The following is a 16,514-nucleotide window of genomic DNA, read 5'->3' on the forward strand; positions in this document are numbered from 1 at the left end:
AAGAAAAACCCCAAGGGTGAGGGCTCAGGCCCAGCTTGCTTCCTAACTCCAGAGCAAGCTACATGCTGACTCCTGTGTAGGGCCAGAGTACCCACGGCTCAGAGGGAAGCAAGGGCCCTGGGGAACAGCAAGCAGCACTTCACAGGCAGGGAGAGCAGAGGACGGGAGGTGCACATCCTAAACAAAGAGGCCGTGGGACAAGCGTTAAGACTGTGGGCAGCCTTGTAAGCCACACCGAGCTGTGTGTACTCTTGCCCTGAGGTACTTGTAGCAGGCCAGGCAGCGAGGCCTGAGGAGTGAACAGGCTGCTGAGTGTGGCAGGGAAAAGCAGAGCGATTGGACAGATACTTTGGAGAAAGCATCTGCAGGATGGAGCAGAGGGATGACTCAATGCTGAGCACAGGTTTCTGCGTGAGCAGGACTGCCACTCACCACTGGGGTGGGGAAGTGGGGGGTGCTGCAGAACAGGGGAGGGGCAAAAGTCTGACCCTGTAGAGTTGTAGGTGCTGGCAAGACATCCGAGTGAGGAATCAAGAGAGCAGCTGGGGTCTGGGCAGAGAAGTGGATCCTTGCACATGGGGAGAGCAGAGCCCCACTGCCAGGACGTTTCCACTCCCACAGTGAGCCCCACTCTGCTGGTTATGTGCCCCATGACCTTAGTAGCACCAGTTTGTTGAGCTGAAAAAGGCTTTTGTCAGTTTTCTGCCTAAGATGGACAGCAGGCCTTGAGGGAGAACCCGTGACGAAAGGATAGAAAGTAACATATTCTCCCAATCATCCTCAGCATACATCACCAAAGAAAGCAACTCCAAAGGAAATTCTGAGTCACGTGAGCAAAAGCACTTTCACCACCCTCGAGACCTAGTGAGAATGTGATAAACCAACATGCTTCATGCTTTGGAAGACACAACAGAGAAACCTCAAGAATGGAATTGTGGGTGCCAGTGTCTGGGTACACCCAACATGCACCATGCAATATGCTCTACTCCCAAGAAGAGGTCAAGTAATCCTAATGGTGAGGCAGAACGGTTTCCATTTTAACCAGAAACATAGGCCTTCCCAGGGATCTGACAGGCTATGTTCAATGAATGGCAGTTTGAAGGACTCAGGAAATCGTCCTCGCACATGTCAAAACCACTCAAGGAGAATGCTGACTGCATACGTTTCCACCTGTTTGTCATCTCCTAAGATGCCCACGTTTTGCTCAGTTTAAATACAAACCCGCTCTAGTATGCGTGCTAGGCACAGCCTAGTCAGCTCTGTGAGTGGTGGGGACAAGGTTGGAAGATTCAGGCCCAGCCTCCACCGAGCAGAGGTTTGCATTTTCTACTTTTATTTCTCACGCTTTACTTCCTCTACTTGAGTCTTTTCCAAAGAGCACATATTTTTAAAAAACCAAGGTAGATGATTACATAAATAAAATGGATTTGCTCTACCCCCAGCCCTCCCCAGCTAAGGGGAGAGGCAGACACAGTAGGTAGCATGGGTCTCTGACACCCAAATAGGCACATTACCAGCTTTATTCTTCGCAAGTTTTTTGCTGCTTGCAGTTCCGGATCCATAGGTCACACCATCAATGGTCACCGAGGCACCAAAAGGCTCACTTGGGTTCTCTTAAAATTAAAATTATTGTTTTAAAAACACTTGCCAAGACATTAAAAGCATGCACGCACGTATACATACAATCTGCTGGCACCAAAAGACAAGGCAGGGTCAGGGCTGCTGCTGGAGGGCAGAGACAGGGGCTCCCGAGGCATGGAGACAGGGCCAAGGGTTGGTCAGCAGGCAAAGAGCATGCCAGGAAAATTTTGGGAAATGGGAGACTACGGGTTCATAAGCTGGAGGGGAAACAGGAGGCCAGAGGCCAAGCCGGGATAGGGATCAATGTCTATGAAAGATGGACAGAGGGCTGTGAGCAGCGGAGACACACAGATGCAGTTAAGTCAAAGAAACAACATGAAAAATAATGCGTGACTCCTGGGTTCAGACTTCCAAGAAAAGGATAAACTGGTTTTCACAAAGGTGTGATGAGGATGGCCACAGGAGACAGCTGGTGGGAAGTGCAGGCCTAAGGCCACTCCATCCACCTGGGGGCAGGTGGAAACACAGCAAGGGAGGCCTTCCTTGGAGCAAGGAATGAACGGAAGGTGGGGGTGGAGGGAGCATGGATAATGGAAGGGGAAGCAGAGGCACTGGCCCTCAGAAGGGGCACACTACTGTGAAAATGACCTGCCCACCTGCAGTGCCCTTCTCCCTGCCCTGCCTTTTCACTCCTATCCCAAAGAGTGGGGCTAATGGTCAGTTCCCGCCTCCCAGCCATGACCCCAGCAAGGTGTAGGATTCTTCGGGGCTGAGATGGGGGAGGTCAAACTTACCACATTCAAAGAAATTATAAACAGGGCGGACCTTGAGAACTCGCTGCATGTACTCGTGCAGGATGCAGACCTCGGACTTCCCGTTGGGGTTAATGACAAACTCTGTGACAAGAAGGCCTATCTCAGCAACAGCATGAGGACCTGCCGCAAGCTAGCACTTGGGACCTGGCACCACCAAGTTAGCGACTCACTCACAATTAGGGGCTCACCACCATGAACACAGTGCACCTCTGCATTCATAGGGTAAACATAAGCTTTGAAGTAAACGCAATTCACACACAAAGCATATGTTCTAAGACCATCAAGTGAAAAACAACAGTATAATCAATCTGCCAATGATAAAATTTACAAGCCCCAACTCACCTTTCTTTGTGGGTGCATCCTGCACAGACAGAGTGATGAGTTTCTGATTGGCTGGCAAGATGGGCCTCTCAGACTCCGCCTGTTTCCGTTTCATTTCTCGGTTAAACTGCCGCCGCTCAGCCCAAGTCCTGAATTTCTTCACAGTGACTTGCTCAAAGTCAAAACGCTTTTCCAAGTAGCTCCGAAATTCCTCCAGATCTGTGCGGATTTACCAGAGAACAAAATTGCTAATTTCCAACATAAGAGTCATGTTTTCTCTGCCCACTAAGTTGGGCAGCAACGGGCTGCCCATCAAACAGGTCCCACCACACCATCCCCATTCTTTCACTTTTCCTTTCAAAGAGCAAAGAAAGCAAAGGATCAGGTCCCTTCACTCTGGCAGCTCCTCAAATTACTCAAGTTACAAACCTCTAGGATGCTCTTTTAGTTTATTTGGAACAAGAACAATAAGAAAAAAGGAGAAAAAGAAAAAGCTTTAAAAACTAACAAAAAATCAGATGGCCTTCAAGCCTTTTTTCCCTGTATCAAAACAGGTACCACAGCAGCCAAAGCGCTATGCACCCAGTGCACACCTTGCACTCTCCCCTCCGGCACCCTGGCCCCAAGCACACTCAGCAACACAAGCAGGTGGCTTGGGCCTTGGCACCTGTCATGCCTCGCCCCACACAGTCCCTGGCCCATCCCCACTGTTCACCACCCACCCCACTCAGTGAAGTTCCCAGGGGCCTCCTGCTTTTACTGTTGCACCCACTACCCCTCTCCCTCCCAGGACATCCTAGAGAATCATGTCAGCCTAACTGGTCTCTTACTCAAGTGTAAGCCCTGAGGCAGGGACTGTCATGGCTCATGGCCAGCCCAAAGAGCAGTGCCGGTGGAAGCGGAGGGAGGAGTTCCATGTGTGAAGACTGAGGAATATACGGTTAAAACACAAAGCTGTGAAACAACGTACCTGCACCTACTTAATTATGCACCAAAACCACATATTTCTTTACACGTGAATGCAGGGAAGTGAGTCTGCAAACAAGTACAAGTGGTCAACCTCTCCCATGGGAATGAAATTAGAAATAAAAGGCAGGTGTTTTCAAAAAAACAGGAACACATTCAGGTGTTTGTGTGCCTAAAAGATAGTATGAAGAAAAAAACCTCTACGATAAAGGCTGAAAGCAAAAGCTCCCTTCAGACAGGTCCTGAGAAAAGCTCCAGCACCCGGAGAGAAGACAGGGGAGGCTGACGTGGATAAGGAGGGAGACAGCAGGCAGGCAGGCGTGGGGAGAACGCAGTCTGTCCACTGGGGAAGCTGGGAGCTAGTGACACACCCTGCCTTTCCCCAGACACCTCTCTCCACAGAGGCCACCCCTCTCTGAGACACCCTCCCCTTCTTCAGCAGTGGTGCTCCCCTGATCCCAGCTCTTCTAGGCTCCTCATACATAAGAGTTACAAGACAGGCTGGGCAGCAATACTGACAATATCCAAACAGCAATTACCAAAAATCCTCAGAAACACAAAGTCCTCCTTGAAATGAGATTCAGCAGGTGGGCTGAAACGGATCTGCCACCACTATAGAGACAAACTAAGAGTTGAATGAGGAAGCCTAGGGGCGCCTGAGTGGCTCAGTCGGTTGAACGGCCAACTTTGGCTCAGGTCATGATCTCTCAGTTCATGAGTTCGAGCCCCGCGTCAGGCTCTACGCTGACAGCTCAGGGCCTGGAGCCTGCTTCGGATTCTATGTCTCCTTCTCTCTCTCCCTCTTCCCCATTCTCACTTTGTCTCTCTCTCTCTCTCTCTCTCAAAAACAAACATTAAAAGAAAAAGAAACTGAATGGGGAGGCCTAGGCTAAAAAACACACAAAAAAAGAAGAGAAACACCAACACAGCCAAAAACAATAGTGGGATTGAAGCAGGAAATGTCCACAGAATAGTGGCCATCCCCCAGTGCTGAGTCCATGGACTGACGAAGCTCACTCTGGGCCCATCAAGGTAAATCAAAACAATGCCAGGAGAGCACATCCTGCTGAAAAACCAGAATTTCAGGAAAGGTCACAAAAGTGACTGGAGAAAAAGGCCGATCTGCACTGACTGTAGCCACCTCTGTGGCAGCACTGGCCATGTGGGGCCTGCAGACCAGGCGGGTTCTAAGATCAGGGAGACGCACCTTTCTAGCCACATAAGAGTGGACACAGGTCTCCAGAAGCCCCTTCCTCACAAACATAACTAGGAACAAGTGGCCTTCAGCAGTAGGAATGTGATTGCAGGGAAGGCGTGGAATATAGCCACATCCCTGCAGATGGGTCCCAACCAACAAGGAAGGAAGGAAACTTACCAACTGATTCATCCTTGCACACCTCGACCTTTGCCTTCACCTGCCCCAGGGCCCCAGGGGCAGCCTCAGCCCCCAGTGGGTCCTTCTCATCAGGGGGCCCTGAGTCAGCTCCCATGGAGTCAGGCTCTTCCAGGGGGAACTCCAGCTCCGTAGATCGGCTCAGCGGCTTGACAGGGGACACTTCCCCACTGGGGGCAAGCTCACTGCTTTGCTCTCTTTCCTCATTATCCTTCATTTTCTTATAATGCAGACAGGGAATGCTACTCAGAGGAGGATCATGTTTCTGCGGATAGTGAAATTGCAACACAGATTACAAGGATGACCCCAAAGGTCTGAACATCCGATGCCTTCCACCTGCCTCTGCTTGGCTACGATGCAAGTGCAACGTGTGTGTGTTCAGTCTGCAAACTTACAAGACTAAATTCATGACTGATGCATCCCCTACCCGTATGCTTCCCGTTCCCAGGAAATACGGCCTGGACCAGGTGACCACCCGAGACTCTCTGTGTAGGTACACGGGGACTCCAGAGTTGTGGAATGTCATGATCCATCCATCAGGCAACGGTTCCGTAGGAGGACGGCCACGACCTACATAAAGACAAGAACATCCCACAATCACTTCAAAAACTCTCCGAGTTATGGAAGTCTTCAAAATTACAAGCAGATGAGAACAGTAAAGCCAACCAAGTATTGAAAAAAACCTCTAAGAACTAGGAGAGTAGGGGAGTACCCTGCCCTCCTCAGAGCCTGTCCCAGCCCCATCTGCTGCTCAGCACCTCCTATGCATGAAACTCTGCTCAATTGTTGTGTTTACATAGCTCTAACCCATAGAATCTAAGTTCCTCCTCAACACAGGAAGCTGTCCACCTTGTTCACTGCTGTACTCTTAGACCTAGAACAGCATGTGGTGCGTGAAGGAGCCTGGGATGAGATTCTATAAGACACAAATCATAGCCTCAGCTGCTGCCTGCACAGCTGTGGGCATCAAGGGCATTAATTCCTCACTGCCTGCCTTGGCTGTGGCCAGAGGCACCCCAGGGACTGGGTTAGCTTTGCTAATAAATTGCATGTCTGTCGACCACTGCTCCCTGTGACTGGATAACATGCCTTCATTGTACCTAAGCTGCATGCTCTCACTAGCATGTGAAACACTCACAATTCATAAATTTCTAAGTCAGTTCTTGCTAAACCATGTAAACATGCAGTCATAGAAAAAGACTCAAGACTTGTTACCCACTTGACATCTGCCACTGACAGGCCTGGTTACTGGGAAAAGCACAAAGATTCAACGGAAACTTAATTATCTTACAGGTACTGGGTGCAAGTAAGAAATTTAGAAACAAAAGGAAAAAAGCAAATGAAATCTAAAAAATACACATACAATAAAATGGCACCAGGGACTCTCATGGTAAAGGGAGTGGTATCCCAGTGCCAGGTCCCCACCCAGCAGTGCTAACCCCTGACCTGATACCAGAACATGGCAATACTGGCAGGTGCACCTGGATCACTCATCTGTGACAACCAGCAGTCATAAAGTTGGCCCAGCCATCTGAAGAGCTCACATGCAGCTCACACGCCGCCTGTGAGCATGAGGCCCATGCTGCAGCTCCTGGGAGGCTGCACTATGGGGCAGGCTGCCAGGTGGGTGAGGCGGAGAAGGCTGCAGAGAGAAAGGTACAGGACTGCCCAGTGCAGGCAGGCCAAGTGGCATGCCTGCAGTCACAGGCATATTGTGAACCTGTGGGCCACTCAGGATGAACAGGACTTTGTCTGCTCAGATTGCTGAAACCACAGAAAGAGTACAAAGCAAATATCTGGAGGCACCGAAGTAAAGACTGCCCCCACACCCCTTCTTCCCAGAAGCTGAGGCCCTAGGCTTATCCCCATCTACAGCTGATAAACCCAACACCCATTCTGTTCCAACCACTAGCTAACCCAGGCAGACACATGCCAGCAGCCAGCACTGCTGACACGTCCACTCTAGTCAGAGACAGGACACCACCGGCCCCTCAATTTCCTCCCATCACACCAGGCCACTTTCTGCAACCCGGCCCCCAGCCTAAGGTCTCAACTGTGTGTCCAAGTCCCCACGCATCTGTTCAGCCCCTTTCCACTGCCTAATCTCCACCTGGACACTCACAGGCACCTCCAGGCCAGGAAAGCTAGAAACTGACACCGACTTCTCTTTGACCTATACCACACTGGCAAAGCAGCAGCACAAGCATGTCACTGGGTGCCTCCCAACTCCCTCCACCACCCCCAAAAACCAAGTGCGGCTTCGGAATACCTTTGCCTCTACTGAATCCAGAACCCAGACTGCAACCATCCCCTGCCGTGGTGCTGTACCTGCCTCTGGCCTCGGCCTCCACACTCTCTAGTTGCCTATCTTGTCATCTCCCAGCATACAACATTCCCTCCTCCTCACCCCATCAGAAGTGCCCTCCCCATTCCTCTCCACAACCCCAGCCACTCTGTGGTGTGTATCCACAGCCGACACCCCAACCTGCCCCTGGGTTGTCATGCATCTGTTACATCCTTGTGTCTTATCTGTTTCCCCTTCATCAGACATGGCCGTCCTCCATCAAATATGTGCCCACTGCCCAGACCACCACCTGGCACCCGAGGGCTCTCAAACCTACACTTCTGCTGTCCCACAAACACTCTACTTTCTAACCGGCTGACTTACTTTTTAGCACGGTTTTAATCTTGGTCATCATTGGCTGCACACTTGTCTCTCCATCAGACGGATGGTCACTGTCTCCTCCGTATTTCTCTTCCATTCGCCTCTTTTTGGGAGCACAAAGGCCCTCTTCCAGCAGAGCATCGACATCGTTGTCAAAATCATCCTGCAAAACATGCTGTTCAGACACCATGGCCCCCGGAGCCCGCGTTCCTGTACCGTAGGCAAATTTAACAGCATTAGTGAGAACAGACACAGAAATGAGGCACTCTCAAGTGGGGCCTCGGTATGCCTTTATGTTGCGTGATCATCTGAAAAACAAACAGGATGAAACTGACAACTGCAACCAACATGCTTGATGCTTGATACAGGTGCACATCCCACCAGGAAGTGCTTCTCGGCAGCACCTTCCAACTCAGGTTGCATAAAGAGTACAAGGTCGACTACTCAGCCAAACCTTTGGAAAACTTAAAAACCTGGACTTCTTACGGCTTTTTCTTTTCCACATTAACGTCATTCCACCTCATACGGGTTTTTGGTTTTGTTTTTTTTTCTCTGCAACATCAGCTTTCAAAAGATGCTGCAGTTCCCAACACCTCTCTTTGGGTTTTGCTAAGAGTGCTCCAAAGGAGGGGTCGCCGACATACCTCATAGGAGAAGTTCAAGGCCTCTTCATCCACTCTGTCTCTCTGCACGATTGCTTTAGCCGTGAACCCGCCTGCTCCTTCTTCATCTAGCTCCAAATTGTCAGTAAAATCTTCTAACTCATCGAGCACTGCGTACTCCACTCTCTTTTCCTGATCCAGCTCATTCTCCTCATCCTTCTTATCAGCACTCTCACCCCCTACGCCTACCCCGTTCCCAACACTCCCGCCAAAAGGACAAGCATGCACGTCTCCACTGACAGGGCTAAGGGCCAGACCGCAATCTGCGCGAGCGTCGCGCTCCACTCCTGTGTACAGCACCTTCCTGTCCTTACTCCTGCAGCTCTCGGTAAAGCTCACGCTAATCTTTACATCCTTAAGCAACTTAAGGTCAGGGGAGAACTTCCGGACCGCAGGTGCGTGCCGGGCGGTGCGCGGGCTGTGGCCACTACAGTTCGGGTCTATGAGGAGGCGGGCCTTAGAGTAGGATCCTTTGGAGAGAAGAGAAGCTCCGTAGAAGTTGAGCGGGTCCTCAGCAGGGGATTCGGCCTGTCCATCACCACCAGAGCCAACGTCCATTACCTCTGCATCACTGGACGTTTGCAGGGGAGGTGGTGGAGACTGTTCACGGGGCAGCGCTTGGAGGGGGCAAGCTCGGTTCTCCATCACTGCTTCTCCTGCGGGCTCACGCGGGAGAGGAGAGGGACTCTCATATGTCTCCATAGTAAAAGTGGTTAAGACTATTTTAAAAGACCAGAGTTTTAAAAAACCTTACATAAATCTATACAGCTAACATGCACAAGTCCGTTGAGACCCGGGTACCGTCCTGCCCGCGCTGCACACGCTGGCGGCTTAGTCAAGCTGGCCACATTGCTCTTTTCATTAATGTAGACAGCTTTTAGAACCACTGCCTCAATTATTGGAAATCACAATGCACTCAGCTTAAATGACTGACGACTAAGCGAGTCTGTCTTCATGCCAAAGTGGCACCTTTCTTCTTCCACCTGCAAAGAGATTTAAAAACATCGTCACAAAATGACAGAAACCTTCTGCTTCATTGGCACTGAGAACCAAGTGCTATTAACAGTGTAGTAAAGAACTTAAAATACTACTGCCTTAGAGAACCTTCTAGGCTTCAAAACAAATTAGCTCTATGCTTTTCCTTCAAAACCTAAATTATAATTTAAGTCCAAAGTTAAATATATTAATTGTCCACTGTAATTCCTACTTCAGAAGCACAAAAACAGTATTATCTTAACACTCAAAAAAGATTTTAAAAAACTAGGCTAAACTTCACCGCAGCATTCCCCTAACTCAGTTTATTAGGTAAGCAAGCTCGCGGTGCAAGGCTGCCCTTTCCAGAATACACATAAGGTGTGTGGCCTCCCTCTGGCCATCAGAGCGACATGGATCCACTCACCTGCTAGGGCTGGGTCAGTCAGAGGGCGAGTGCGAGACCCTCAGCTCAACTCTGCGGCACTAGGGCCTCAGAGATACGGCCAGGCGCTCTGCTACCCAGGGACCCCAGGGCTCTCCTGGGCCCACAAGGTGGCACGTGGACCGGGACAGTGATGCAGCGTGCTGAGGTCGCCAGAGGTGGCATGGTTCTGTTCCCAGTAGAGGAGGGGGTGGTGGCTGTGGGGAAGGGAACCTGGCCAGGGTCGGTCGGGGGAGCCTCAGGAGACAGCTGGAGCCAAGGCATAGGAAGTCCTGGGTGCCATCTGGGGCCTGGCTCCATCCTGGGGGCAATAAGGAGCCACCAAGGGTCAAGTGATTCACACACCACAACTCAGTCCCTATTTGAAAAAGGGGACTGACTGCTGTGCCAGGCCCAGTGCCTATGCCCAAGGCATAGAAGGCAGTCCTCCAAGCCAGAGCACAAAGGTGTGAAAGAGGCTCTGCTGACAGGGCTGGAGCCCTCAAGAACAGTGAAGACACAGAACTGACCACACTGCTGACCGTGCAGAGGTGGAGAGCAGAGACAAGAGGGAACTGAAGGTGAATGAGGCTTCTCCCCTGGAGGGTCCCCCGTGTTCCAGTATTCAGGCAGAAGCCTGCAGAGGAGAATGGACGGAGCCTCCAGGCAGACCTGTCCAACAGGTCTGAGGCGGCAGCTCTGCAACTGTGACTGGCCCAGAAACAGAAGGCCAGAACACATCAGCGAGGTGGTAGTTGCCAAAATCACAGGAGAGAGGCTGCCCAGAGAAGCAACATAGACCAAGAAGAGAGTTGAGGATGTCACTCTGGGAAGCTTCCCTTCAGAGAAAGGACAACAAAAGGGATGACATGAAAAGGCAGGTCAGAGGGACAATCCAAAAACCCAGAGGTCCGCGGGAGGGCCAGACATCAAAGCAGGAGAAGCACGTGCAGACGCAAATGTGTATGCACACACACTCCCACGCCATGCTGACACACACACGCATGAACATGCCATGCACATGGGTGCAGATATGCACATGCATGCCCATGCCCACCCAGGGCAGCTTGACTGGCTGCACAGATAGAACAGAAGACAGCAGACATCACACATTTAAGAAGTTTACAGTGAAGGACTAGAGGGTGGTGGTTGTAGTTTCAAGGTGATGCAACATACAAACCAGAGATTTGTTTAGATTTAATTAATTCATTCAATCAATATTCACTGGCCATCTACTCTAAGGGATGTACTACCACGAACAAGAAACAAGGTCCCCACTGCCTGGATGCAGTTGGAAGGGCCATGACCACTGAACTGTCACTCTTGTTTCCTAGATTCTAAGATGTCCTTACATTTCTGAATTCAATGGAAATTTAATGATACTTCCCCCAAAGATTTATCTGTTAAAGGTGCTAAAGATCAAGGGAATACAGCATGCGGATAACAAGACACAGAACTGCAGTAAACGCTAAGGTGGCTACAGCCGAACAGGCAGGAGGAGCACCAAGTGGAATAAGGCCAGTCTCCTGGCAACCAACAAAGATCATTTCAGAGAAGGACAGACAGGTCAGCATGTTCAGTACTACAGAACACAGATCAAGAACCAATCTGTGCTTCTCGGGGCTGAAAATGGCGGGGGGAGGGGGGTTGAAAACAATGGGTGGTACAGGAGGAGGACACCTGCCACCATGTTATAAGGCCAAGCAGCTGCCAGGATCAAAGCACAAAGCAAAGATGATAATGACCCTGGAAGAGGTACAGAAGGTGGAGTCAGAGAGCTGTAGAGAAAGAGACCATTCTTTCTCCCTGGGAGATCAGGAAAGCCTGCCCAGCCCTTGGGGGGGGGGGGGGGGGGGGAGGGAGGGGGCGGGCAGCAGCTCAAGGTTCAGAGCTCACAATGGAGCAGTCTTGGGTAAGTTCCTTACTTTCCTCTAGTAAGCTTGTTCTACTCATTCAACAAGTGTTTGCTGAATGCTTTCCATGTGGCACATGTAACCATTCTAGATGCTAAGGACACAATGGACAAAATCTCTGCCCCACAGAGCTCACATTTTAGCAGGAGAGATGGACAAACAACTAAGAAATGGTGAGAAGTATTCCAGAGAAAACAAAGCAAGGAGTTGGGGGAGGGGAAGCAGTTTCAGAAAGGGCAGACTGAAGGCTGCACAGCCAGAGTCCATCTGTAGGCAGAAGAGAGTGAGCTAGGGGGGTGGGAGGAGGGATGTTCCAGGTTAACAGAGAAGAACAAAGGCCCTGGGGCAGAAGTGCAGGTAAAAGCAGTGTGCTGAAGGGTGGAGTGAGACAAGAACTGTAGCCCTTATCTTGAGAGATGGGCTACTGGACAAGAGGGTCCAAGCAGTGAGGTCACATGATCCAAGGACAGCAGTGGCAGCCAACACTCAGCCAGGCCCTGTTCTAAGAGTGTTAGGCATTCTCACAAAGCACGGAGAGAGGTTAAAGACAGAAAGGTTAAGCAACTTGCTCAAGGTCACACAGCTAGAAAGTAGTGAAGCTGCTTTACCACCCAGGCTAGGTGGCTCCCCTCCTCACTTCCTTGGTTTTACACTATCTTACAGTTTAAAAGTACCATTCTGTGTCCAGAAAAACTACCATGGGTGAGTAGAGGGAAGAGCAAGGGTGAGAGCAAAGAGAAGAACTAAGAGGCTCACCAGGCAGTTCAGAGCAGCGTGATAAGCTGGAGGTGTTAAGAAATGGTCCTGAGTGTTGCACGGAAGCCTAAGAGAGGAATCCAGGTGACTCTAAACTCAAGAACAAAGCTGTCATGCATTGAGGAGATGAAGGCAGCATGAGAAATGTTGTGGGGTGGGTGAAGATCAGGGTTTGGTTTTGGACGTGGCTACTTGACATCAAAGTAATACATGGATATATGGAAGAGGCAGCAGCTCAGAAGGGAGGCCTGGGCTGGAGAAGGCAATGGGAGATGTCAGGAAGAGGGCATTAAAGCCAGGAACCTGGATGAGACCACCAAAAGGGGGAGGGCAACTACTATGAGGGACCAAGACCAGGCAAACCAGTGAAATTCAGGCTTCCTACCCCCAAGGTCATGGTCAGATTATAAAATCATCCCCAGGAAGTGCCCTACAGAGTGCCTGGCCGTAAAGGGGCTCAAAGAGTGACTCCTGCCATCGGCCCCACTACTGCCTCAGCTGACTGAACATATGGACGTAAACCTTGGTTGCCAAGTGGACTGTGAGCCATCAGGAGACTCGCAGCAGGCTCCCCTGGATCCCTGGCACATAGGGTAAAACCAACAGGCTTGGATAGCACCCTTCACTGAAGTCCACTTGCTGGGGTGGCCATCGAGGCAGCAGCTGTGATGTACAATGCTGGGGCTGCTGCCTTTCGGTCAAGCCTCTCACACTGCAGCCTCCCGCCCAACCCAGCAGCAGTATGACCTCATCCATTCCTTTTGTCATCCTCTAACAGACCTCACATCCTGTACTCACAGGCGCACCGCTGACTGGCCATTCACTCTCTTTGGTGAGTGACAGCCTGCGGCAGGGTTTGGGCCAGTCTGCCAAAAGCCCCGTGACTGGGAGTCCAGTCTGCGGCCAGGAAACAGAGGGTCTCCACCTGGTGGTTGTCCTCACAGTCACCAGCCCTAGCCTGGACTGCCGTGCATCAGATAACAAGGTACATGCAAGCATGCAGAACAGCAAATCAAATTCCTACCATGAGCAACCCAAGTCCATCGAATGATACTTGACAGGTATCACTATCAACAGGTTGCCCCGCTCCGTTTATTTTTACCACGACCATTGTTACAACAAAACCACAATCCGTTCATCTACGTGACACTCAATCCATGAGCATTTGGTGGAGAAAAAGACTTGGGCGACTTCTCAGATTTCCCAAACTGTTACACCCGGCAGGGTCCTGGGCGAACACTACTCTTGTTCATACCTTTCCCGCCTGAAAGCGACGCTACAGCTTCGGGCCCACAGAGTAAGGGGCCTCTTTACACTCGGGCTGTTTACCCGGGCGGGAGTGCGACCGGAGTCGGCGTCACCTGGGCCTGGGGCCCGCCCCCCCTCCACCCCCCACAGCGGGACCTCCGCCTCGCGTTCTGAGGCCCGCGGCCATGATGCTTCACAAAGACTGGGACTCCGCGTGGCTGCCCCGCCTCGCGCCCTCCCGCCCCGCCCCGCCTCGCTGCCCGGGCCCTTAGCCCTCGGCCCGAGAAGGAGGGAGGGGAAGGGCGCGCCCTCGCGCAGGCCGCAGCGCCCGCCCCGACCCCGCGGGGCGCCCCTCGCGCCCCGCACCTACCTCCAGCACCCGCGGCCTGCCCGAGCTGCCCGCAGCCCGACCAAAGCAGGGAGACCCTCACGGCCTGGCCGCTACCGCCACGGATACCGCTATCTAGAAAGGCCGCCCAAGCTCTCTCCGGTCGGCGGGACCCGCCTGCCGCGCGGGGCGAGCAGAGGGAGGGCCTTGGCGGCTCGCGGCCAATCCCTGCGCGCGGCCACCCCGCATTGGGGGGGACCGCCGAGCGGGCTGCGGAGGCTGCCAATCGGCGAAGCGCAGCGCTAGCGACCACGGCGCTAGGCCCAATAGCGCGGCCGCGTGGGCGGAACCAGGCGCTCAGGCCCCGGCCGCGCTAACGGTCGCCTCCTGGGCGGGGCTCACCGTGAGGAGGGCGGCGGCCGCGAGGAGCGCCGGGAACTGGGAGCGCGGCGAATGCCGGGAACAGGAGAGCGCGGGAAGCGCAGGGAATGCCGGGCGAAGGAGGAGCACAGAGGATGCCGGGAACGGGAGAGCGCGGGAAGCGCCGGGAGCACTGGGCGCCTAGCTGCTTTAGATCCTGCGGAGGAAAACATTCGGAAAAAAAAAAAAAAAAAATGGGGGCGCCTGGGTGGCTGAGTCGGTTAAGCCTCGGACTTCAGCTCAGGTCATGATCTCACGGTTCGTGGGCTCGAGCCCCGCGTGGACCTCTATGCTGACACCTCTGAGCCTGGACCCCGCTTAGGATTCTGTGTCTCTCTCTCTCTGCCCTTCCCCTGCTTGCACTCTGTTTCTCTCAAAGATAAATAGACGTTAAAAATTTTTTGTTAGATAATGCGGACGACACAGTACACAGACCGGCATTACACGTCTCCAATTAAAACCATTAAACATAATCATGAGGAAAACAAAACAAAAAAAAAAAAAAAAAAACCAGACATATGCTAAACTGTCCGGCATTTTTCCACTCGGTAATAACACACACCGTTTCAGAAACTTAAGAAAAGGGAGGGTATGAGTAAAATGGGAGAAGAGACAGTTTATCCTTAGACCAGAATCTCAGTGAATAAATGGAAATAGAACATCTCCCTTTTGGCAGCCTGCACAAACCTGCAGACAAAAGTCATGGATGCTAAAAATAGCGGGCAAAAGTGTGAGAACTGGCACGGACTTTTTTTGTTGTTTTAGGGAGCTGCAAAGTTTCTCCCCGAGACACTAATTTCAAAGGTAAAATAGTAACTGCAGTGGAGAAAAACCTGAGACACCACCTAGCCAAATGAAAGAGATCACCAGCAAATGTATACACCTCCTAACATAAAATTTACACTTTAAAGATGTACCTTCTGAGGGCTCCTGGGTAGCCCAGTCCGTTAAGTCCGACTTCAGCTTAGGATTTCAGCTCAGGTCATGATCTCATGGTTCGTGGGTTCAAGCCCCAGGTAGGGCTCTCTGCTGAGAGCTCAGAGCCTGGAGCCTGCCTCGAATTCCGTCTCCCTCTCTCTCTGCCCCTCCCCCACTTGCATTTTTTCTCTCTCTCTCTCTGCCTCTCTCTCTCTCTCTCTCTCTCTCTCTCTCTCAAAAATAAATAAAACATTTTTTAAAATGTACCTTCTGTGGTATACTAATGTAACCTCAATAAAAATAAAGAGAAAAGTCAGCACCAGCAAAGGGACATATTGTGGGCCTCTTGAAGGGACATGCATGACTGACTTGTGGGTATTTCTACCCAAAAGACAAAACCTGAATGAAGAAAGATCAGACCCAAATGAGGTACATTCTACAAAAAAATTGGCAGGTGCTTTTCACGTGTCAAGATCATTCAAGTCAAAGATACACTGAGAAGCTGTCTTCAATTACAGGAGACACAACTAAGTGTGATGTGGGATCATGACTCAGGAACCTGTATTGGAACCTGTATTGGAACCTGACTCAGGAAAGGGATATAAGTGGAACAACTGGTAAAATTCAAATAAGATCTGGGGCACCTGGGTGGCTCAGTCTGTTGAGCATTCGACTCTTGATTTCAGCTCAAGTCATGATCCCAGGGTGGATCCTGCTTAAGATTCTCTTTCTCTCCCTCTGCCCTTCTCTCTCCTCTCTCTCAAATTAAAAACAAAAAAATTCAACGTAGGTGGTAGCTGGTGGTATTATATCAACACTAATTTCCTGGTCGTAATTATATTACTAGGGCTAATGATAGGGTGTTAATAGTTGGGGAACTGGGGTGAAGGACACTGGAATATTTTGTTCTATTTTTTCAAGGTTTTAGTTAAGTTGAAATCATTTCAAAATGAAAATATTTTAAAAGGTAGGGAAAGGGGCACCTGACTGGCTCAGTCAGAAGAGCATGTGACTCTTGATCTCAGGGTTGTGAGTTCAAGCCCCATGTTGGGTGTAGAGATTACTAAAAAATAAACTTGAAAAACAAAAACAAAAAGGTGGTGAGAGAGAGTATTGCAAGTGAGGAAGCTAG

General features: G+C 51.0%; 1 protein-coding gene across 4 annotated transcripts in view; it reads right to left on the reverse strand.

The window, feature by feature from the left end:
• The window catches only part of DGCR8 (DGCR8 microprocessor complex subunit), a 36,823-nt gene extending 22,586 nt beyond the window's left edge, over positions 1-14,237 (reverse strand). Inside the window, exons 1-9 of one of the 4 annotated variants that reach the window (XM_042910119.1) lie at positions 14,087-14,237; positions 9,158-9,386; positions 8,386-9,059; positions 7,745-7,904; positions 5,504-5,646; positions 5,059-5,341; positions 2,739-2,936; positions 2,376-2,477; positions 1,515-1,613 (exon numbers count right to left, since the gene is read on the reverse strand). In XM_042910119.1, coding sequence (XP_042766053.1) covers positions 1,515-1,613; positions 2,376-2,477; positions 2,739-2,936; positions 5,059-5,341; positions 5,504-5,646; positions 7,745-7,904; positions 8,386-9,048 — 1,648 coding nt within the window. In that variant the 5' untranslated portion in view covers positions 9,049-9,059; positions 9,158-9,386; positions 14,087-14,237. Of the gene's footprint in view, positions 1-1,514; positions 1,614-2,375; positions 2,478-2,738; positions 2,937-5,058; positions 5,342-5,503; positions 5,647-7,744; positions 7,905-8,385; positions 9,742-13,723; positions 13,844-14,086 lie in introns of those variants that run through there. The other 3 variants (XM_042910116.1, XM_042910118.1, XM_042910117.1) reach the window with 3 other exon arrangements.
• Between the last annotated feature and the right edge of the window lie 2,277 nt (positions 14,238-16,514).

This window comes from Panthera leo, chromosome D3, assembly GCF_018350215.1.
Source record: "Panthera leo isolate Ple1 chromosome D3, P.leo_Ple1_pat1.1, whole genome shotgun sequence".
Taxonomy (NCBI): Eukaryota; Metazoa; Chordata; class Mammalia; order Carnivora; family Felidae; genus Panthera; species Panthera leo.